Source organism: Telmatherina bonti, assembly GCF_933228915.1.
Source record: "Telmatherina bonti genome assembly, chromosome: 1".
Classification (NCBI taxonomy): domain Eukaryota; kingdom Metazoa; phylum Chordata; class Actinopteri; order Atheriniformes; family Telmatherinidae; genus Telmatherina; species Telmatherina bonti.
Genome location: NC_136619.1, coordinates 3,533,904 through 3,557,760, shown reverse-complemented (window position 1 = coordinate 3,557,760; position 23,857 = coordinate 3,533,904). Strand labels below are relative to the sequence as shown.

Sequence of the window (23,857 nt, the reverse complement as noted above, 5' to 3'; positions counted from 1 at the left end):
ATATATATATATATATATATATATATATATATATATATATATATATATATATATATATATATATATATACATATATATACATATATATATATATATATATATATATATGTATATATATATATATATACACATATATATATATATATATATATATATATATATATATATATATATATATATATATATATATATGTCTGGCATCAAAAGGAGTCAACCTGTTGGTAAAAACTCATTAATCATCCAGATGAATCAACGGCAGCTTGTTGTTGTTGTTGTTGTTGTGATGTTCTTGATGTGTGAAGGTCCCGTTGGAATTTCTTCTGTCTGTTTTTAACCATCACACAAAAAAATGTGACCAAAACAAACAAGAAGTAACGGTGCCTTCCTGTCTGTTGTGTGCAGGTGTTGCGCTGGCGAAGGCTAGTGGAGCTAAGTACAGGCTGGGTCCTGAGCTGGAGATCTGGTATGAAAACCACGAGCTTGTTGGTTTCAGTCGGGCTTCTCTCCCGTGACTTTACTGCTCTGTGCTCTTTATCCAACAGCGGCTATGGCTGTGCAGACCACTTCTATGAGTCAGACACTTTGCTGCACAGCTTCCAGGTCCTGAAGACCCTCCTGGAATCCCCCGTCACCCAGGACATCATCTGTGATGTGGGGATGTAGGTGTCTCCTTTAAATACTCAGACAGGTGGATCACCAGCCTCCACCCAGACCGAGTCTCAGTTAAAGGCAGCGCTGTGGAAAACAAAAAAAGTTATTATTTATTTATTTATTTATTTATATAGATACATTTGTTAATGTATTTGAATTACTTTTTATGATTATTTATTACTTAAATTTATATAATTATTTTTAAATGTTTTTAAATCTTTTAACTTAAAAAATTATCATATTTGTTTTTTTGTTTTTTTTTTATAGTTCTTTATCAAATTTAATATTTTTTTTTATTATTTATTCCAATAAATAAATCAGTTAATGATTTTTCAATCAATTTATTTAATTTAGATAGTTATTTCTTTGTTGTTGTTTTTAAATTGGTTTATTTATATATAAGTTAATTTTATTTTTTGGTAATTATTTATTTGTTTGTCTTCATCTCCAACCATGCACCTTGATTGGATTTGAAGCGTTTTTTTTCTTTGTTTTTTTTTAAACATGACAAATGTGGAGCTGTGAGTCTGTGGGTCATGTGACTTGTGTTTGGTATTTCCTTCAGGCCCATCATGCACCACAGCGTGCGCTACAACTGTCGGGTCCTCTTCCTGAACAGGTGTGTCTGCCGTCGTGTTTTCTACATTCATGGACCAGAAAGTGTTTCTGTTGAAGGATTTTCCTCCATCCTGCAGGAAGATTCTGCTCATCAGGCCGAAGATGCTGATGGCCAACCATGGGATCTACAGAGAGATGCGCTGGTTTTCCCCCTGGAGTCAGTCCAGGTTGAACATTTTAATCGCATTTGCAGCAGCTTTTCTCTGACGCTGATGAAAGCCACATTCCTGTAAACTGAAACGTAGAACTGAGAACAAACGAAATGTAACTGAGTTTTCTGTTTCATGTTTTAAATGCAGCCCAGCGCATTAGGAGATGAAGATGCATCTCATGTGACTTTACTTTGTGTCCCTCCAAGGCAGGTGGAAGATTATTTCCTACCCAGAATGATCCAGGAGGTTACTGGACAGGTATGAAAGCGTCCTGGTGAGTAGAGATGTTAATGAAGCCGTTTTTTGACCAATTAAACGTCTCCTCAGGAAACCGTCCCGTTTGGTGACTGTGTTCTGTCCACAAGAGACACCTGCATCGGGACGGAGATCTGCGCTGAGCTCTGGAGCCCCAGCAGGTATCTTTGCTAACAGATGCTACAACTAGCTGTGTAGTGATGCTAGCTGATGCTGCTGCTAGCTAATGTTGTTGCATTTGCTAACAGATGCAACAACTAACTGATGTTGCTGCTAGCTAATGTTGCTGCATTTGCTAACAGATGCAACAACTAACTGATGTCGCTGCTAGCTAATGTTGCTGCCAGCTGGTACCACCGCTAACTAAAGCTGCTGCTAGCTGCTGATAGCTGATGTTGCTGCTAGCTAATGTTGTTGCTAGCTGATGCTTTGCTAACAAATGCTACAACTGGCTGATGCTGCTGCTAGCTGATGCTGTTGCTAGCTGATGCCTTTGCTAACAAATGCTACAACTAGCAGATGCTGCTGCTAGCTGATGCTGCCTGCTGATGTTGTTGCTAGCTGATGCTGCTGCTAACTAATGTTGCTGCTAGCTGATGCTGCTGGTAGCTGATGTTGTTGCTAGCTGATGTTGTTGCTAGCTGATGCTGCTGCTAGCTGATGCCGCTGCTAGCTGATGTTTTTGCTAGCTGATGCTGCTGCTACTTTGCAGTCAGAAGTGAATTCCTGTTAATGGAGACTCAGGTCTTTGTTTGGCCCTCAACCAAAGTTTGATTCGGACCCTGATCAAGTCACAGACAGTAGGCTGTTACTGGTGTTTGATCATTTCATCCATTAGGAATTTACCACAGTGTCTCATCTGCTATATTGGTGGCTGGTTTATCCCAGTATGGCTTTAATGTTACTTGGGCAGTAAATTCCCATACATGCATTGGTATTAACATGTGTTGTTTTGTTTTTTTTTATTATTACTTTTTGAGTGATTTTTAGCCACAGTGTAGGGCACATGGCTAAAAGTTAGCTTCAATGAAAAAAAAATAATGTAGCTGCAAAACCAAAACTTATGAAATTTCAGCCATGAATTTAGCCTTTACTTAGCTCCATCAGCCATGTGCTTCCTGTTGACTTCCAATGTTTTTATTTACTCAGTCCTCATATTCAGATGGGGCTGGACGGGGTGGAAATCTTTACTAATTCATCTGCGAGTCACCACGAACTCCGCAAAGCCGACCACAGAGTCAGCCTAATCAGGTCCGCCACCACAAAGGTATGCGTGGACTAAAATGTGCCTCCTGATGCCCAGCAGGATACCAGTTTGTATGTGATGGGATTACTGGTTTTTCAGAGTGGAGGTATCTACCTGTATGCCAACCAGAGGGGCTGTGACGGAGACCGTGTCTACTACGACGGCTGCGCCATGGTGGCCATCAACGGAGACATTGTAGCTCAAGGAGCGCAGTTTTCCCTGAATGATGTGGTGGGTGGTGTTACTGGTTTGTGTTGCGAGGGTGCAGTCAGCCGTATTGAACTGGGTTTATGTGCATCGCAGGAAGTGATTACAGCCACTCTGGATTTGGAGGATGTGCGCAGTTACAGAGGAGAACTGTGCCAGCCACACATGGTGAGGAAACACCTTTCCACATATCAGGCCAGTAGAACCAGTTTGGATCAGGTTAACTGGGAAAACGGGAAACTCTCTGTCTGCTCTCACTGCATGCATCAGCTCCACCCACGAGCTCCACCTACCTGATCAGCTGGTAACACTGATCTCTGATCAGCCAATCACATGGCAGCATGTAGGCGTGCTGAAGTTCAAACCGAGAATCAGAATGAGGAAAAGGGAAGTTAGGGTTGTTGGTACTAACTGGGAACGTAACGGTGTGTTCAGACCAAACCAATTTGAGCGTCGAAAAGGCTTAAAACACAGACCGCTCGGCGCTGGTCAAGAAACTGCCACTTTTGTGTCCAACGCCCAAAACGCTTCTGACGCTCCTGACGCATCTCCCACTTGTATGGAGCGAGCGGCAAATGCAACAGTAAAGACAGGAGGGAAAGGCGGAGCTTTCCTTCCGGTCAGTCTGAATGATGGTGGATTCAGTAATTCAAAACGTATCCTGCTACGTTGCCAAATCAGTAACATTCAGCTTTTTAGCAAGGAATGGTTATCCTAAATATTGCACGGAGTAATGACATCTCAGCCCCGTGTCTGGGTTCACCACAGAAATCCTCCAGGATTTCTGATCGCTCTGATTGGTTGACGCCCCGTGTCAAGCGGCAAAAGTTCAGCTTTGCCCATCTCTGGCTTTTGACGTGCGGAGCCTAAAAAACTTCTTAAATTTTTGGCGCATTCTGCACGGAACACCGACACCCAAAACACGACGCGAGAAAGCTCGACGCCCCCTTGCCGTGCCTCCACATAGACTTTAAATGGAAACCTGCCGCTCTTGATGCTCAAAACGCGTTTGGTCTGAACACACTGTAACAAACAAGCTGGTTCTGGCACGGTGTACCTAACAAAGTGGATGCTGTATCGGAAGGAGAACTTTAATTTTGTCTGCATGGACTTTTGGATGGCATGTGTGTGTTCATGGTGGTGTGTGATCTGCATTGACGGTATCGATCCGCTCTGATCAGCTGTGACCCTGCAGACAGCAGATCATTCTGCCAGAAGCCGGGTTAGCATGAGGGCAAAAGTCAGGCTTTAAATTAGCATGAGGGTAAACGTCAGGCTTTAGTTAGCACGAGCACAAATGTCAGGCTTTAGTTTGCATGAGGGCAAACATCAGGCTTTAGTTAGCATGAGCGTAAACGTTAGGCTTTGGTTAGCACGTGGGCAAACGTTAGGCTTTAGTTAGCACGAGGGCAAACGTCAGGCTTTAGTTAGCACGAGGGCAAACGTCAGGCTTTAGTTAGCATGAGGGCAAATGTCAGGCTTTAGTTAGCATGAGGGCAAACATCAGGCTTTAGTTAGAATAAGGGAAAACGTCAGGCTTTAGTTAGCACGAGCACAGATGTCAGGCTTTAGTTAGCACAAGCACAAATGTCAGGCTTTAGTTAGCATGAGGGCAAATGTCAGGCTTTAGTTAGCATGAGGGCAAACCTCAGGCTTTAGTTAGCATGAGCGTAAACGTTAGGCTTTAGTTAGCACGAGGGCAAATGTCAGGCTTTAGTTAGCATGAGGGTAAACATCAGGGTTTAGTTAGCATGAGGGAAAACGTCAGGCTTTGGTTAGCACGAGCACAGATGTCAGGCTTTAGTTAGCATGAGCCCAAACGTCAGGCTTTAGTTAGCATGAGCACAAATGTCAGGCTTTAGTTAGCACGAGCACAAATGTCAGGCTTTAGTTTGCATGAGGGCAAACATCAGGCTTTAGTTAGCATGAGCGTAAACGTTAGGCTTTGGTTAGCACGTGGGCAAACGTTAGGCTTTAGTTAGCATGAGGGCAAATGTCAGGCTTTAGTTAGCACGAGGGCAAACGTCAGGCTTTAGTTAGCACGAGGGCAAACGTCAGGCTTTAGTTAGCATGAGGGCAAACGTCAGGCTTTAGTTAGCATGAGGGCAAACATCAGGCTTTAGTTAGAATAAGGGAAAACGTCAGGCTTTAGTTAGCACGAGCACAGATGTCAGGCTTTAGTTAGCATGAGCCCAAACGTCAGGCTTTAGTTAGTATGAGCACAAACGTCAGGCTTTAGTTAGCACGAGGGCAAACGTCAGGCTTTAGTTAGCACGGGGGCAAACATCAGGCTTTAGTTAGCACAAGGGCAAACGTCAGGCTTTAGTTAGCATGAGGGAAAAAATCAGGCTTTAGTTAGCATGAGGGCAAAAGTCATGCTTTAGTTAGCCAGAGCACAAACGTCAGACCTTAGTTAGCACTAGCGCAAACATCAGGCTTTAGTTAGCACGAGGGCAAAAGTCAGGCTTTAGTTAGCCAGAGCACAAACGTCAGACCTTAGTTAGCACGAGCGCAAACATCAGGCTTTAGTTAGCACGAGGGAAACGTTAGGCTTTAGTTAGCATGAGGGCAAATGTCAGGCTTTAGTTAGCATGAGGGAAAACGTCAGGCTTTAGTTAGCACGAGGGCAAATGTCAGGCTTTAGTTAGCATGATGGAAAACATTAGGCTTTAGTTAGCATGAGGGCGAATGTCAGGCTTTAGTTAGCATGACAGCAAACGTCAGGCTTTAGTTAGCATTAGCACAAACATCAGGCTTTAGTTAGCACGAGGGCAAACGTCAGGCTTTAGTTAGCAAGAGGTCGATGAAACCTCTCTATACATCTATCCATAGTATTAACTCCAGTTAAGTGTCGCTGGCAGCTGGAGTCTATCCCAGCAGTCACTGGTCGAGAGGCAGGAATCCCTGGACAGGTGGCCGGTCCATGACAGAGATGATCTACCGTCCAAGCTGCCTAAACATTCTCTTTACTATTAAAGTGAGTCAACAAGCCGCTCTGCTTCCAGTCAGTTTCCTAAATCTTCTCTGGATCATCCCGTTGCAGGCAAGTGAACACAAACCATGTCACAGGATCAAAGTGGACTTCTCCCTCTCCACTGCAGAAGACGTCTACCTGCCAACCCACCAGCCACTGCAGTGGCACTTTCACACCGCAGAGGAAGAGATCAGGTATTTAACAGGTTTCTAAGATCGTCACAAGCTCTTCCAGCGGTTCAATCGCCCTGTTGTTCAGTTTAGGGCCGGCTTGTTGGCTGTGGGACTACCTGAGGAGGAGTGGACAGGTGAGGAGGAACACACATGCTGAAGCAGTGCAGTTATGGATATGATGAAGGAAATATTAGTTATTGATCTGTGTTCCAGGGCGGCTTCCTGCTTCCTCTGAGCGGCGGCGTTGATAGTTCCTCCACTGCGTGTATCGTACATAGTATGTGCGTGCTGGTCTGCCAGGCCATCCAGGACGGCAGTGAGTAGGATTCAGTCTGACTTATCCAGAAACACACCTGCCACTGCATCTGCCTGCCTCTGATAACTTGCCTGTTGTTAGCATGACCACAGTCACCACAGAGTTCATATCTCCATTATGAACCAGCCTGTGTCCTGCAGCTCCCGGAGGAGCAGATGTTTGAACAGTGTGCATGAACAAAAGCATCATTTTCCACATATATAAGTGGTCAGTGTGAGTTTCAGAGCTGGATGTAAGGTTTAGTAGACAGCTCTTCAGCTGCTGACAGGAGACACTGCGAGGATCAGGTGTTGACTTTTTCTGCTTCTATTATTGGCTAAATGAGTCCTGTGCATGTCCAACCAGTTTCTTAGCAAGTATGGCAGCGGTGTAGAATTCAGAGTACATGGAGATTAAACTTCTCCTTTCTCTGTGGTACCCGGCAGCGGAGCAGCCGTGCAACATCGGCTGTGTAACACACATGAGACATGGAGGTGCATCTTGGTGGAAACGATTACATTCCTTCTTCACTGCATACTTCATCATAATCTTCACACCCATAGAAACTTTAAAGTTTTCTGCAGATTTTTCCATGACTTTGGTCAGAAACGAGCAGAGTGAACAGCGAGAAGGATATTGAAGGATTCTGGAAGTTTTACACCCGGAGCCACAGATATAGCGTAGAGAAGCACGATGGACTGAGTGAAGCCCCCCACCCTCCTCCCACCCCTGCTATACACAGAGAAAGGTCTTCAGCTTGATCTTGAAAGAAGAAAGGGAGTCAGACTGACATCTAGTTCCATTAGAGAGGAGCCTGATGTTTGAAGGCTCTTCCCCTCATCGTACTTCCTCCCATTGTACTCTTCCTCCCATCATACTCTTCCTCCCATCGTACCCTTCCTCCCATCCTACCCTTCCCTCCCATCCTACCCTTCCCTCCCATCGTACCCTTCCTCCCATCCTACCCTTCCCTCCCATCCTACCCTTCCCTCCCATCCTACCCTTCCCTCCCATCGTACCCTTCCTCCCATCCTACCCTTCCTCCCATCATACTCTTCCTCCCATCGTACCCTTCCCTCCCATCGTACTCTTCCTCCCATCCTACCCTTCCCTCCCATCCTACCCTTCCTCCCATCGTACTCTCCCTCCCATCCTACCCTTCCTCCCATCGTACCCTTCCTCCCATCCTACCCTTCCTCCCATCGTACCCTTCCTCCCATCATACCCTTCCTCCCATCCTACCCTTCCTCCCATCGTACTCTCCCTCCCATCCTACCCTTCCTCCCATCCTACCCTTCCTCCCATCGTACCCTTCCTCCCATCGTACCCTTCCTCCCATCGTACTCTCCCTCCCATCGTACCCTTCCTCCCATCATACCCTTCCTCCCATCCTACCCTTCCCTCCCATCGTACCCTTCCTCCCATCCTACCCTTCCTCCCATCGTACTCTCCCTCCCATCCTACCCTTCCTCCCATCGTACCCTTCCTCCCATCGTACTCTCCCTCCCATCGTACCCTTCCTCCCATCGTACCCTTCCTCCCATCCTACCCTTCCCTCACATCTTACCCTTCCTCCCATCCTACCCTTCCCTCCCATCGTACCCTTCCTCCCATCCTACCATTCCCTCCCATCGTACCCTTCCTCCCATCGTACCCTTCCCTCCCATCGTACTCTTCCTCCCATCCTACCCTTCCTCCCATCCTACCCTTCCTTCCTCCCATCATACCCTTCCTCCCACCATACCCTTCCTCCCATCGTACCCTTCCCTCCCATCGTACTCTTCCTCCCATCATACCCTTCCTCCCATCCTACCCTTCCTTCCTCCCATCATACCCTTCCTCCCACCATACCCTTACTCCCATCATACCCTTCCTCCCATCCTACCCTTCCTTCCTCCCATCCTACCCTTCCCTCCACCATACCCTTACTCCCATCGTACCATTCCCTCCCATCGTACCCTTCCTCCCATCGTACCCTTCCCTCCCATCCTACCCTTCCTTCCTCCCATCCTACCCTTCCCTCCCATCATACCCTTCCTCCCACCATACCCTTACTCCCATCGTACCATTCCCTCCCATCGTACTCTTCCTCCCATCATACCCTTGCTCTCATTGTACTCTGAGAGACTGGAACCACAAGAAGACCTGCAGACTGAAAACCAAGTTCTGTTTTTGGAATATATGGATCTGTGAAATCTTTGATGTATGATGGAGCTTTATTATGGAGAGCTTTATATGTGACCTGAAACTCTGATTTTAACCTGTGGGGTGCAGTCGCGTACCAGTAACAAAGACTGAAACTGTAACTGACTCTCCTTCGGTTGCCACAGACTAAAGTGGAACCAGGGGTCCCTCCATTACGGTGTGCAGATGATGGCCTGCATTGTTTTAAGCCAACCATTGTTACCTTCGTTAGCCTAAGTTAGCGTTAGCACCACTAACTATAGGCTGTCCCTCTGTTCAGCTTGTGTTCAGCAGCTACCTTTCCTCTCTTTGGACTCCACATGTGCTGATCTTGCTGCAGGTGCTAGAAGTTTACCTGCCTGTGGGCTTAACCACTGGGATTTAATTAAAGCCCACCACTCTCCATGTTGCATTCACATCAGAGCAGCTTGTCTTGCTGCTGCGCTTCTGGAGACGTCAGTGCAGGTTGAGTGAAGACATTTTGACGTCATCCATGTGAGTCAGTGGGGGGGGAACACTGAGTGTTGTCGGACTGGTGGCAGTTGGACTACAGAGGACTCATCGTCATGTCACCATACCTTTATTCCGAATCAGAGACATTTTCCTCTCTTCCTGTGTTTCGTCCATCTCTCAGACAGCCAGGTGCTAACGGATGTTCGCAGGGTGGTTGGAGATGAATCCTATCATCCACAGGACCCAAAGGAGCTGTGCAGTCGCATCTTCACCACCTGCTACATGGCCAGTGAAAACTCCTCCGAAAATACAAGCAACAGAGCCAGAGACCTGGCCAATCAGATCGGCAGGTGGGCACAAGCGAACATGTCGTGCTGGACGTTACTGGAGCCTTCTTTAAAGAGTTCAGGCTCTGATCAGGGTGCTTTGGTATGTTTGCAGCACACACATGAGCATCAACATAGACATAGCAGTGAAAGGCATGCTTGGCATCTTCTCCATGGTGATGGGACGGTTGCCCCAGTTTCGCGCCTTCGGGGGAAGCCACCGAGAGAACCTGGCACTGCAGAATGTGCAGGTCAGACAGGCCTTCACCCTTTTCAACACTTGTCAGCAGCCTTCTGCATGCTGTGGTGACACTAACCGCCATTTTCACACTGCTGCTCATAGCTTTGACCATTTCGTAGTTTCAGACACACGTTTACATTCACTTCCTCTCAGTGTTTGTATGGAAATAAAAAAGTTCATGTTTGCCGTTTGAAAGATGTTTTATGTGTGTGTGTTGTCACCAGGCCCGGGTGAGGATGGTCTTGGCCTACTTGTTTGCTCAGCTGAGTCTGTGGGCCCGTGGTAGACCAGGTGGACTGCTGGTTCTGGGCTCTGCTAACGTAGATGAGAGGTAATACTGCAGTCATGTCAACCTGCAAAATATACCTTTATCACATGCTGGCAGAAAGTAAATGTTGGCATCTGTAAGTATAACCTGGTTTCTGAGACGTTCCTGTACTACAGAATCCACAGAGTACCAAAGTAAATTCACCTGGAACGCAGTAGAACATGTAAATGTTATCTCATCATCAAACAACCACACTTTTTCAGTAAAAGGCAACTTTATTTAAACAGCACAGTTGAACAACAGTGACAGCGAGGACTGGAGCAGCAGAGTCATCACGAGCCAGATTTCCCAAACAAAAACATCAACTGTGTCCGTTTTTCAGAGCGTAGAACTGCATCCAATACAATATGATCTCCAATGGAAAGATCTGTAGCAACTTAAACACATGAAGGTCATTACTGCCAGATGGAGGTCTGGATGGTCCAGATGGAGGTCTGGATGGTCCGGGTGGAGTTCTGGATGGTCTGGGTGGAGGTCTGGACGGTCCGGGTGGAGGTCTGGATGGTCTGGGTGGAGGTCTGGACGGTCCGGGTGGAGTTCTGGACGGTCTGGGTGGAGGTCTGGACGGTCTGGGTGGAGGTCTGGACGGTCCGGGTGGAGTTCTGGATGGTCTGGGTGGAGGTCTGGACGGTCCGGGTGGAGGTCTGGACGGTCCAGATGGAGGTCTGGATGGTCCGGGTGGAGGTCTGGACGGTCCGGGTGGAGGTCTGGACGGTCCGGATGGAGGTCTGGACGGTCCGGATGGAGGTCTAGACGGTCCGGGTGGAGGTCTAGACGGTCCGGGTGGAGGTCTGGATGGTTAGGGTGGAGGTCTGGATGGTTAGGGTGGAGGTCTGGACGGTCCGGGTGGAGGTCTGGACGGTCCGGGTGGAGGTCTGGACGGTCTGGGTGGAGGTCTGGACGGTCCGGGTGGAGGTCTGGACGGTCCGGGTGGAGGTCTGGACGGTTAGGGTGGAGGTCTGGACGGTCCGGGTGGAGGTCTGGACGGTCCGGGTGGAGGTCTGGACGGTCCGGGTGGAGGTCTGGACGGTCCGGGTGGAGGTCTGGACGGTCAGGGTGGAGGTCTGGACGGTCAGGGTGGAGGTCTGGACGGTCCGGGTGGAGGTCTGGACGGTCCGGGTGGAGGTCTGGATGGTTAGGGTGGAGGTCTGGATGGTCCGGGTGGAGGTCTAGACGGTCCGGGTGGAGGTCTGGACGGTCCGGGTGGAGGTCTGGACGGTCCGGGTGGAGGTCTGGACGGTCCGGGTGGAGGTCTGGACGGTCCGGGTGGAGGTCTGGACGGTCCGGGTGGAGGTCTGGATGGTTAGGGTGGAGGTCTGGATGGTCTGCAGGATCATCTGTAAGTGTGGATTTCGTTGTGTTTTCTTGCTGCTGGTTTGGTTCATCAGCAAGAAATGATCCTGTTCACTTTTAATTCACATGATTATAATGAAGTAAAACAGCAGACGCAGTCGGTTGGAACACAGTGGATGGATCAGATCTGCTGGTCTGAGTCAGATCTAGATGCGTATCAATGAAAGAGAACAGAAATAAACTCGGTGCAGTGACGTTATCAGTAGAATGAAAAGGCCTTTTTCTGCTCAGCCTCACAGGATATTTCACCAAGTACGACTGTTCCAGCGCCGACATAAACCCCATCGGAGGAATCAGCAAGACGGACCTGAAGAGCTTCCTGCGTTACTGTGCAGAGCAGTTTCAGCTCCCAGCTCTGAGAGGGTAAGCTGTGGGACGCTGTGACACAGATTCTTCCAGTGTGTCCGTTTAATTGGCTTGATTCCCTCCGCAGCATCCTGGCTGCTCCACCCACTGCTGAGCTGGAGCCGCTGACGGACGGACAGGTGTCTCAGACAGATGAGGTAAGACGTTTTGCACAGTTTCATGCTGAGCTACATTTACACCACAATGTTTAGCTGATTTATGGAGAAGTTTTTTTTTCACATTCTGCTTGGTGGTGTTTATAACCGTTTGCTGTTTGGATTGGTCAGAGTTTTTACAGATTAGCAGAAAACTGAGGGGTCTAACTATATTTCTTATGGTTCATGATTACAGAATGTATAGACTACTATCAGGACGAGGAACCGCCTCTCCCAGAGGAACATGGCTCTGAGTAACAATACCTACTAAAAGGGAACAACTGCTGATTATTACCAGCAAAGCGACACGAGGAAACATCACCAAAATGCTGAATTATTTGACCTAAAGCATGAAACATAAAACAAAGCCTTTAGGAACTCCTCAGACACGATCTGGTTCACTGGTGCTGTCCTATTCCAAAGAAGACCAGTTTAGGACAGAACAAGTGAATTCATCCACATCCGTCAGTCTGTTGTCAGACTGGCTGTCAGAGACGAACAGGACCAGAATCCACCACTATTATGATGTCACTGGAAACCTTAGATGAGATGGTTTCAGTATGATGCATTTCACAGAAACCACACTTTCCCGCTTTAATTGCCGGTTCTGATGGTGGTTTGAATAGTTTTATGCTGGATCCAGCATTGGTGAACCAGCTCCGCATCTGGAATGAGTCATCTATTAAACCCTGAGGGGTCGTCCTCCCATTTAGAGGGGTAGAGGGGTGTTGAATGGTGGGCCATCAGTGAGGTAGAGGGGTGTTGAAGGGTGAGCCATCGGTGAGGTAGAGGGGTGTTGAAGGGTGAGCCATCGGTGAGGTAGAGGGGTGTTGAAGGGTGAGCCATCAGTGGGGTAGAGGGGTGTTGAAGGGTGGGCCATCAGTGAGGTAGAGGGGTGTTGAAGGGTGAGCCATCAGTGGGGTAGAGGGGTGTTGAAGGGTGAGCCATCGGTGAGGTAGAGGGGTGTTGAAGGGTGAGCCATCGGTGGGGTAGAGGGGTGTTGAACGGTGGGCCATCAGTGGGGTAGAGGGGTGTTGAACGGTGGGCCATCAGTGAGGTAGAGGGGTGTTGAACGGTGGGCCATCAGTGGGGTAGAGGGGTGTTGAAGGGTGGGCCATCAGTGAGGTAGAGGGGTGTTGAAGGGTGAGCCATCAGTGAGGTAGAGGGGTGTTGAAGGGTGAGCCATCAGTGAGGTAGAGGGGTGTTGAAGGGTGGGCCATCAGTGAGGTAGAGGGGTGTTGAAGGGTGAGCCATCGGTGAGGTAGAGGGGTGTTGAAGGGTGAGCCATCAGTGAAGTAGAGGGGTGTTGAAGGGTGAGCCATCAGTGAGGTAGAGGGGTGTTGAAGGGTGAGCCATCGGTGAGGTAGAGGGGTGTTGAAGGGTGAGCCATCAGTGGGGTAGAGGGGTGTTGAACGGTGGGCCATCAGTGGGGTAGAGGGGTGTTGAAGGGTGAGCCATCAGTGGGGTAGAGGGGTGTTGAAGGGTGGGCCATCAGTGAGGTAGAGGGGTGTTGAACGGTGGGCCATCAGTGGGGTAGAGGGGTGTTGAACGGTGGGCCATCAGTGGGGTAGAGGGGTGTTGAAGGGTGGGCCATCAGTGAGGTAGAGGGGTGTTGAAGGGTGAGCCATCGGTGAGGTAGAGGGGTGTTGAAGGGTGAGCCATCAGTGAGGTAGAGGGGTGTTGAAGGGTGAGCCATCAGTGAGGTAGAGGGGTGTTGAAGGGTGAGCCATCGGTGAGGTAGAGGGGTGTTGAAGGGTGAGCCATCAGTGGGGTAGAGGGGTGTTGAACGGTGGGCCATCAGTGGGGTAGAGGGGTGTTGAACGGTGGGCCATCAGTGAGGTAGAGGGGTGTTGAACGGTGGGCCATCAGTGGGGTAGAGGGGTGTTGAAGGGTGGGCCATCAGTGAGGTAGAGGGGTGTTGAAGGGTGGGCCATCGGTGAGGTAGAGGGGTGTTGAAGGGTGAGCCATCGGTGAGGTAGAGGGGTGTTGAAGGGTGGGCCATCAGTGAGGTAGAGGGGTGTTGAAGGGTGAGCCATCAGTGAGGTAGAGGGGTGTTGAAGGGTGAGCCATCAGTGAGGTAGAGGGGTGTTGAAGGGTGAGCCATCGGTGAGGTAGAGGGGTGTTGAAGGGTGAGCCATCAGTGAGGTAGAGGGGTGTTGAAGGGTGAGCCATCGGTGAGGTAGAGGGGTGTTGAACGGTGGGCCATCAGTGAGGTAGAGGGGTGTTGAACGGTGAGCCATCAGTGAGGTAGAGGGGTGTTGAACGGTGGGCCATCAGTGAGGTAGAGGGGTGTTGAACGGTGGGCCATCAGTGAGGTAGAGGGGTGTTGAACGGTGAGCCATCAGTGGGGTAGAGGGGTGTTGAAGGGTGGGCCATCAGTGAGGTAGAGGGGTGTTGAAGGGTGGGCCATCGGTGAGGTAGAGGGGTGTTGAAGGGTGAGCCATCGGTGAGGTAGAGGGGTGTTGAAGGGTGAGCCATCGGTGAGGTAGAGGGGTGTTGAAGGGTGAGCCATCAGTGAGGTAGAGGGGTGTTGAACGGTGGGCCATCAGTGAGGTAGAGGGGTGTTGAACGGTGGGCCATCAGTGAGGTAGAGGGGTGTTGAACGGTGGGCCATCTACCCAGTGTGGAGAAGGCCACAGAAATAGAGCTTCATATTGTCAGAGGAAGGTGTTAAATAGTCAAACAGAAAGTTTCCTTCCTCATCTGCTTTGTCATAATGCCCAGAAACCACATTGAAGGCTAATTCTTAAAGCTGTGACCACGTTTCATGTCAGCGTTTCCTCTTCAAGCTGACAGTTAACTTGTGGTGTGGAGTGCTGTGGCTGCAGTTCAGCAGCATCCTCCAACACCTCCGAATGCAGCAGTGGTCCTAAAAATCTGACAGAAAGCTACAGCTAGCGAACCATAAGAACCTTCCAGATTAGAGCACATTGTTACACTTCTCCAGGTGCAGCAGATCTATGTGTTCTGCTTCTGTCTGCTCCTGCAGATGCTCAAATGTTCTGGTGTTTTCTGCCATATGGAGGCGGTGATATCAAGACCAGTCTGAACCATGTTGGTGCTTTAACTTCGCTCTGCGGCAGAAAACTGAAGGTATAGTTAGACTGAAACGCTCGTCATAGAGGTGTGAAAACACATTGATCCACATCAACTGCATTGATTCAAACAGAAAGTCTGCATTAGTCATCCATTCTTCAGACAGAAAGTGTGGAATAGTTTCAGTTTTATGTTTTCTGCAACAACCAACATGTCTGAGGAGGAAACGGTGTGAGATGTCAGCGATTTAAAGGCGCAGTGCGCATCTTCTTCTGGTAGAGCTTCAGCTCCACTGGCAGCTGAAGGCTGGTCCTGGTCTATACTCTGGTCTGGGTCTGGACTGGACTCTGGTCTGGGTCGGGTCTCTGGTCTGGGTCTGGTCTGGACTGGTCCGGTCTCTGGACTCTGGTCTCTGAGTGCAGTCAGGTTTATATCGTCTGTTTATCACAGATGAATTCTGGGATATGTAGTCCTGCAGTTTAATTAATCTCTTTTCTGTCTGTCTGAACACCTCCTTTCATCCTCCTCCTCCTCCTCTTTCCTCCTCCTCCTCCTCCTCCTCCTCCTCGGCAGGCCGACATGGGGATGACCTACTCAGAGTTATCAGTGATCGGACGGCTGAGGAAGATTTCCAAGTGCGGTCCCTTCAGCATGTTCTGTAAACTCGTCCAGATGTGGAAGGACGTTCTGTCGCCCTCAGAGGTCAGTTCCTCCGTCACTCTGAGGAGAGGAGATGGGTCGGGACGTGGAACTGGTTCAGATCTGGGTCGGGACGTGGAACTGGTTCAGATCTGGGCCGGGATGCAGAACCCATTCCGATCTGGGCGGGGACACGGAACCCGTTCAGATCTGGGCCGGTGATGGTCTAACCTACCTTTCAGACCAGCTCCCCATCATCGTAGGCGTTAGTTCAGGCTGCTTCGACAAGTGGTTTGCATCTTTAGTTCAGGTTAGCTATATTACCTCATCATTACACGCAACATGTTCATGATGTCTGGGAGAAGATGATGGAATATCATAACTTGATGCTACAGGATGTCTTTAACTGACTTCCAAGCTCAGCTGCAAAAAAATTGAAAGGATTCAGCCTACAAGATTAAAGGTTATTCCCTTGTGTTTGGTCGTCAGATTCACTTGGGGGACCTGCGATGAACACGCATTACAAACATAAACCTGCTGCTAGCAGCTTCTGTTGGCTCCACATGGTGCTGAATCAATGGACTTTTTGTGGTTTCTGCGTGCATTTTAGTCACGGTTACGCCAAGCCGTCAGAACGCGGGCTGAGGAGCAGTATGTGGGATGGCCGGACCATCATGTCAGCTAAATGCTCTCTCTGAAAATCATTTTTCACTCCTAGTTGTCAGTTATACTTCCATCTGGCCAACAGTTTCAATTTGGTGTTTTATTTATTGTTTGCTATTTTCTCCTTGTTTTTAGTGTACAGTGACCGGAAAGATGCTTTTTTTTTTTTTTTAAAGAAATGCGTTGTTAATAATAATACAGATTAAATGTGTAGACCATATATAGACAATATGCAGACCTCATAGACCATATACAGACCATATACATACTGTATATACACCATACATGCGTCGTCTGTTCTGATTGCGCCGTCTGTTGGCAGCAGATTGTAGTAGCTCTGACTTGCTATCTTGATTTTTTTAAAAGTTTAAACGCTTCTCACATAGATATTACCTCAAATTAGGTTGGTTTTTTCCTGAGTATTTCATGCCGGTTCGGAGGGTGTGCTGCAAGGAAGATTTTCTGCATATTTTTGGCTCTCTCAAGACTTGTTATGATGAGTCTCCATGGCAACAAAAGACTTGTTTACAATCGGGATAAACTGATTAACCTCTCCCAAATCAGGATTATCAGTGAAACAACACATCAAATCCTGATGGAGTTGAAAAGAAAGACAAAGCGATGGAGATTTAAACCATTTCTCCCGACTGTCTTCATGGGTAATGTGAGATCGCTAGCTAACAAAACGGACGAGCTTGAGATGCTAACAAGGTTTCAGAAAGAATACAGAGAGTGCAGTATTATGTGCTTCACCGAGACATGGCTGCATGAACACATCCCTGACTGTAATGTGTCTGTACCGGGCTTTAAAACGGTCCGTGCAGACCGCAGTAGACAACACAGCGGAAAGCTAAAGGGTGGTGGAATTGCAGTGCTGGTTAACCAGCGTTGGTGTCATCCTGGACATGTTACTGTCAAGGAGAAGATATGCACAAGGGACATGGAACTGTTAGCTGTGAGCTTCCGTCCATATTATTTACCCAGAGAGTTTACCTGTGTTATTCTGGTAGCGGTTTATATAATACCTGGTACCGCACCAGACACAGCCTGTGATGTCATCAGCTCCGTCGTTGCTCGGCTACAAACACAGCATCCAAACTCATTCATGGCGATCTCCGGAGACTTCAACAACGTCTCCCTCTCTGCAACTCTACCAACATTCCAGCAGTTTGTCAGCTGCTCCACCAGAGAAAATAAGATGATGGACTTATTTTATGCAAATATGAATAATGTATCCAGTTGTTCTGCCCTGCCTCCTTTAGGAAGATCTGACCATAATCTGGTTCTTCTCACCTCCACCTACAAGCCCATCGTTCAGCAGCAACCAGTCATCACAAAGACTATCAAAATCTGGTCTGCTGAAGCTGAAGATGCTCTTAGAGGAGGCTTTGAGGCTACAGACTGGAACGTCCTCTGTGAACCTCATGGAGACGACATCAACGCCATGACTGAGTGTGTGACAGATTACATAAATTCCAGGTGGATACCTCCACAACCACCTGGATCTATGACTACCTCACAAACAGACCCCAGTTTGTGAGACTGAAAGGTTGTGTGTCTGAGATGGAGGTCAGCAGCACTGGTGCACCACAAGGAACTGTACTCTGGCCATTCCTCTTCACTCTGTACACCTCAGACTTCCAGTACAACTCTGAGTCCTGTCATCTGCAGAAATACTCTGATGACTCTGCAGTTGTGGGGTGTATCAGGGATGGACAAGAAGCAGAGTACAGAGAACTGGTCAGTCAGTTTGTTAAATGGTGCGGTGACAATCATCTCATATTAAATAGCAGCAAAACAAAAGAGATGATTGTTGACTTCAGGAGGAAGAAGAATAAACAAAGCACTGTTTCCGTCCTGGGAGAGGAGGTGGAGGTGGTGGAGGAATACAAGTATCTTGGAGTTCAGCTGGACAACAAACTGGACTGGAAATGCAACACTGACTACATCTACAAGAAAGGTCAGAGCAGACTGTACTTCTTAAGGAAGCTGAGATGGTTTAACGTCTGCACCAAGATGTTGCATATCTTCTATAAGTCTGTTGTGGAGAGTGCAGTCAGCTTTGCAGCATCTGCTGGGGTAGTAGCATCAGAACCAGAGACTTGAAGAGAATCAACAAACTGATCCAGAAAGCTGCTTCTGTGCTTGGAGTAACTCTGGAGCCGCTGGAGCTGATTGTCCAAAGAAGAATGCTGCACAAGCTGATGAAGATGATGGAGGATTCTTCACACCCTCTCCACAACACAGTGATGAAACAACAAAGTGTGTTCAGTGAGAGGCTTCTTCAGGTCCGATGCAAGACTGAAAGATACAGAAGATCATTCCTGCCAGCAGCCATCAGCCTCCGGAACAAGACCTCCTCTAGTTATTATTATATACTGCAATATTGGATTTCCCTTTGTGGATTAATAAAGTATTTTTCATTTCATTCCATTTCATTTCATACACAGACCATATACTGACTTTACATGTACTGTGTAAAATATATAAATGGTCTGTGTCACTGAGTCTTTTTTTAGATCCCATCAGCTGCCTGGATCGTGCAGAAAGCAGCTTTTCCAGGACAATTCTCCTCCTCGGGTTACAATCTGGGTAGTTTCAGCTTCTCATCAGAGTCGGGTTTAATCTGATGGTTGTCGTTCTGCAGGTGGCTCAGAAAGTCAAACACTTCTTCAGGATGTACTCGGTGAACCGCCACAAGATGACCACGGTGACCCCGTCCTACCACGCCGAGAGCTACAGCCCCGATGACAACCGCTTTGACCTCCGACCTTTCCTCTATAATACACGCTGGACCTGGCAGTTCAGGTGCATCGACCAGCAGGTGATGAGAGCGCTGCACGAAACAAGCCCGTCTGCAGAGCAGAATATTTTTTAGGGCCTTTAAAGGATCTTCTCTTCTTTCCTTCTCGCAGATGGAAGCAAAGACCCCTCAGCAATGAGAACCACCAACATCTGCTCTGCGTCAAACATGCTGCACAGTTACTGAACAGCATCCCGTTGAGTGTGTGTAGGTGTGTGTTGAGACCCGTTTCCAGCTGTCTGATCCTCATATTCCTCCCTGCGGGTTCTTTCCTCTACGCCTCACAGCAACACGTTAATGATGACAAGATCAGCGCTGATGATGATGTCACCATGTCCTTCAGCAGTCTGTCTGAATGTCCCCACAATAAAGATTGTAATTTCCTCCAGTAAGTTATTAAACTGCTCACTTCACCAGGTGTCAGTGAACACTACATCAGCCTGCTGCATAAAGATGATGCTACTCCGCTATAAAGCTGCGTGTCGTCTTGTAAACAACTCTGGGAGGAAAACAGCAAGCAGTGGATCTTTAAGTAGCAATGTTCGCAGTTCTGTAAAAACCTCCATCGGGACCAGAACCAGGAGAGAAAACCTCCGTCGGGACCAGAACCAGGAGAGAAAACCTCCGTCGGTACCAGAACCAGGAGAGAAAACCTCCGTCGGTACCAGAACCAGGAGAGAAAACCTCCATCGGGACCACAACCAGGAGAGAAAACCTCCGTCGGGACCAGAACCAGGAGAGAAAACCTCCGTCGGTACCAGAACCAGGAGAGAAAACCTCCATCGGGACCACAACCAGGAGAGAAAACCTCCATCGGTACCAGAACCAGGAGAGAAAACCTCCGTCGGTACCAGAACCAGGAGAGAAAACCTCCGTCGGTACCAGAACCAGGAGAGAAAACCTCCGTCGGGACCAGAACCAGGAGAGAAAACCTCCGTCGGTACCAGAACCAGGACCAGGAAGGAAAAACCTCCATCGGGACCAGAACCAGGACCAGGAAGGAAAAACCTCCATCGGGACCAGAACCAGGAAGGAAAAACCACCATCGGGACCAGAACCAGGAGAGAAAACCTCCGTCGGGACCAGAACCAGGAGAGAAAACCTCCATCGGGACCAGAACCAGGAAGGAACAACCTCCGTCGGGACCAGAACCAGGAAGGAACAACCTCCGTCGGGACCAGAACCAGGAAGGAACAACCTCCGTCGGGACCAGAACCAGGAAGGAACAACCTCCATCGGGACCAGAACCAGGAAGCAATACCTCCATCAGATCCAAAGTAAAAATACTCTTGTTGGACAGCTCTGCGATGTCCAGGTGAGTCCTGTCCAGATGTACCTGCCTCTCTGTTGCTAGTTACTGGGAAAGACCCCATCTTCTCTGAGAGCCAGTTAGACTTGGTGGGAAAGAAAATTAACTGCTTGGACACTGACGAGCATTTCCACAGTTAAAGAGTTAATACATATTCATGCACCCCAAAGAGAATTCATATTTATAGTTTGTGAAGAAATTAAATAAAACAGACAATAAATGTAGCGGAGATGATGGAAAATTTACATTTTCAATTTTAGAAGCGTCCCATCAGAAAGTGGAAATCTGCAGCTTCTGTACAATATTTCATGTTTGTAAAACTGCTCGTTTTTATCATCTGCCAATGTGGTGGGATTTCCTGAAAAAAAACCTCACCGAGCCGTTGCCCCCCCCCTCCCCAACACACAGACACACGCACGCACACACCCGCAGCTGCACCGACCCGCAGGATGTGGTCTCCTCGCGCTGTAGGTGGAGTTTGCCTTTAAACAAACGGAAAGTGAGACTTGTGGACAGGGAGGGAGGAGCAGGGACTTCCTACAACCACGTTCCGCGGCACGAGCTGATTTTCGGTTCGGACGGGTCCTAAACCGGACCCGCCTCGTCCTTCGTCCGGACCTCCCCACAGCTTGTAGACCTTCCGGATGGAAACGGACTCTCTGCTGGCCGGGACCGACACCGGGGACTCCGGAGACTACGGTTCCCGGTCGGGCGCGACGACGCCTGGCAGCTGCGGGCGCGCGGCGGCCGGAGGGGGCCGTTTTCAGACATACACAGGTGAGAAAGTTTCTGATGACGGTGTGTAGCGGCTTCAACAACGTTTAGTTTTGTTTACACCTGTTGTCAGAGGTAATGTCCAGCTAATTGTGGTCCAGTAACAATCCAGTTAAACCAAACCCACCACAGTCCACATCAGTCCACTTCATTAGAACGGTGCTCATATAAACCATAACCTAATGACCGAGCTGATGGTGAAACATCTCATTCAGGTTAGAGTATTTCCTGTCTGAAAAGCCTGGTTGGTAGATGTCGTTGGGTTGCCTGGCGCCCTTACGGGCGTTTACAACACATTTCAAACCGATGAATTTTCATTGTCGACTGATGTCATTCTGCTTTGTAAAACTACCTCCATGATGTGTGATCCGGTTGAGGTCTGGGTTCTAATGCAGCCTGTAGGCGACGTGCCGTATAAAACCTCACCAAGCCGCGACGTTGTGTCGTATAAAACCTCACCAAGCCGCGACGTTGTGTCGTATAAAACCTCACCAAGCCGCGACGTTGTGTCGTATAAAACCTCACCAAGCCGCGACGTTGTGTCGTATAAAACCTCACCAAGCCGCGACGTTGTGCCGTATAAAACCGCACCAAGCCGCGACGTTGTCGTATAAAACCTCACCAAGCCGCGACGTTGTCGTATAAAACCTCACCAAGCCGCGACGTTGTCGTATAAAACCTCACCAAGCCGCGACGTTGTGCCGTATAAAACCTCACCAAGCCGCGACGTTGTGTCGTATAAAACCTCACCAAGCCGCGACGTTGTGCCGTATAAAACCTCACCAAGCCGCAACGTTGTGTCTTATAAAACCTCACCAACCCGCGACATTGTGTCGTATAAAACCTCACCAAGCCGCGACGTTGTGTCGTATAAAACCTCACCAAGCCGCGACGTTGTGCCGTATAAAACCTCACCAAGCCGCGACGTTGTCGTATAAAACCTCACCAAGCCGCGACGTTGTCGTATAAAACCTCACCAAGCCGCGACGTTGTGTCGTATAAAACCTCACCAAGCCGCGACGTTGTGTCGTATAAAACCTCACCAAGCCGCGACGTTGTCGTATAAAACCTCACCAAGCCGCGACGTTGTGCCGTATAAAACCTCACCAAGCCGCGACGTTGTGTCGTATAAAACCTCACCAAGCCGCAACGTTGTGTCGTATAAAACCTCACCAAGCCGCAACGTTGTGTCGTATAAAACCTCACCAACCCGCGACGTTGTGTCGTATAAAACCTCACCAAGCCGCGACGTTGTGTCGTATAAAACCTCACCAAGCCGCGACGTTGTGTCGTATAAAACCTCACCAAGCCGCGACGTTGTGTCGTATAAAACCTCACCAAGCCGCAACGTTGTCGTATAAAACCTCACCAAGCCGCGACGTTGTGTCGTATAAAACCTCACCAAGCCGCGACGTTGTCGTATAAAACCTCACCAAGCCGCGACGTTGTCGTATAAAACCTCACCAAGCCGCGACGTTGTGTCGTATAAAACCTCACCAAGCCGCGACGTTGTGCCGTATAAAACCTCACCAAGCCGCGACGTTGTGTCGTATAAAACCTCACCAAGCCGCGACGTTGTGTCGTATAAAACCTCACCAAGCCGCGACGTTGTCGTATAAAACCTCACCAAGCCGCGACGTTGTGTCGTATAAAACCTCACCAAGCCGCGACGTTGTCGTATAAAACCTCACCAAGCCGCGACGTTGTCGTATAAAACCTCACCAAGCCGCGACGTTGTGTCGTATAAAACCTCACCAAGCCGCGACGTTGTGTCGTATAAAACCTCACCAAGCCGCGACGTTGTGTCGTATAAAACCTCACCAAGCCGCGACGTTGTCGTATAAAACCTCACCAACCCGCGACGTTGTGTCGTATAAAACCTCACCAAGCCGCGACGTTGTCGTATAAAACCTCACCAAGCCGCAACGTTGTCGTATAAAACCTCACCAAGCCGCGACGTTGTGTCGTATAAAACCTCACCAAGCCGCGACGTTGTGTCGTATAAAACCTCACCAAGCCGCAACGTTGTCGTATAAAACCTCACCAAGCCGCAACGTTGTCGTATAAAACCTCACCAAGCCGCGACGTTGTGTCGTATAAAACCTCACCAAGCCGCGACGTTGTGTCGTATAAAACCTCACCAAGCCGCGACGTTGTGTCGTATAAAACCTCACCAAGCCGCGACGTTGTGTCGTATAAAACCTCACCAAGCCGCGACGTTGTGTCGTATAAAACCTCACCAAGCCGCGACGTTGTGTCGTATAAAACCTCACCAAGCCGCGACGTTGTCGTATAAAACCTCACCAAGCCGCGACGTTGTGTCGTGTAAAACCTCACCAAGCCGCGACGTTGTCGTATAAAACCTCACCAAGCCGCGACGTTGTGTCGTATAAAACCTCACCAAGCCGCGACGTTGTGTTGTATAAAACCTCACCAAGCCGCGACGTTGTGTCGTATAAAACCTCACCAAGCCGCGACGTTGTGTCGTATAAAACCTCACCAAGCCGCGACGTTGTCGTATAAAACCTCACCAAGCCGCGACGTTGTGTCGTATAAAACCTCACCAAGCCGCGACGTTGTGTCGTATAAAACCTCACCAAGCCGCGACGTTGTCGTATAAAACCTCACCAAGCCGCGACGTTGTGCCGTATAAAACCTCACCAAGCCGCGACGTTGT

The 23,857-nt window shown here is 48.8% G+C and overlaps 2 protein-coding genes across 2 annotated transcripts in view; both read left to right on the top strand.

The window, feature by feature from the left end:
• Positions 1–19,455, top strand: part of nadsyn1 (NAD synthetase 1) — a gene marked incomplete at its 5' end in the record, with an annotated part of 24,959 nt that extends 5,504 nt beyond the window's left edge. The window contains 20 exons of the mRNA XM_079243295.1: positions 403–463; positions 543–659; positions 1,217–1,270; positions 1,347–1,436; positions 1,628–1,679; positions 1,749–1,837; positions 2,826–2,943; positions 3,022–3,153; positions 3,226–3,297; positions 6,173–6,297; positions 6,362–6,410; positions 6,490–6,592; positions 9,390–9,558; positions 9,650–9,785; positions 10,000–10,106; positions 11,688–11,819; positions 11,890–11,959; positions 15,566–15,694; positions 18,942–19,118; positions 19,210–19,455. Of these exons, the coding sequence (XP_079099421.1) occupies positions 403–463; positions 543–659; positions 1,217–1,270; positions 1,347–1,436; positions 1,628–1,679; positions 1,749–1,837; positions 2,826–2,943; positions 3,022–3,153; positions 3,226–3,297; positions 6,173–6,297; positions 6,362–6,410; positions 6,490–6,592; positions 9,390–9,558; positions 9,650–9,785; positions 10,000–10,106; positions 11,688–11,819; positions 11,890–11,959; positions 15,566–15,694; positions 18,942–19,118; positions 19,210–19,236 (2,009 nt within the window). The 3' untranslated portion in view covers positions 19,237–19,455. The remainder of the gene's footprint in view (positions 1–402; positions 464–542; positions 660–1,216; positions 1,271–1,346; positions 1,437–1,627; positions 1,680–1,748; positions 1,838–2,825; positions 2,944–3,021; positions 3,154–3,225; positions 3,298–6,172; positions 6,298–6,361; positions 6,411–6,489; positions 6,593–9,389; positions 9,559–9,649; positions 9,786–9,999; positions 10,107–11,687; positions 11,820–11,889; positions 11,960–15,565; positions 15,695–18,941; positions 19,119–19,209) is intronic.
• Positions 19,456–21,050: 1,595 nt separating this feature from the next.
• Positions 21,051–23,857, top strand: part of tpcn2 (two pore segment channel 2) — a gene marked incomplete at its 5' end in the record, with an annotated part of 47,461 nt that continues 44,654 nt past the window's right edge. Inside the window, one exon of the mRNA XM_079243284.1 lies at positions 21,051–21,183. Within this exon, the coding sequence (XP_079099410.1) occupies positions 21,051–21,183 (133 nt within the window). The remainder of the gene's footprint in view (positions 21,184–23,857) is intronic.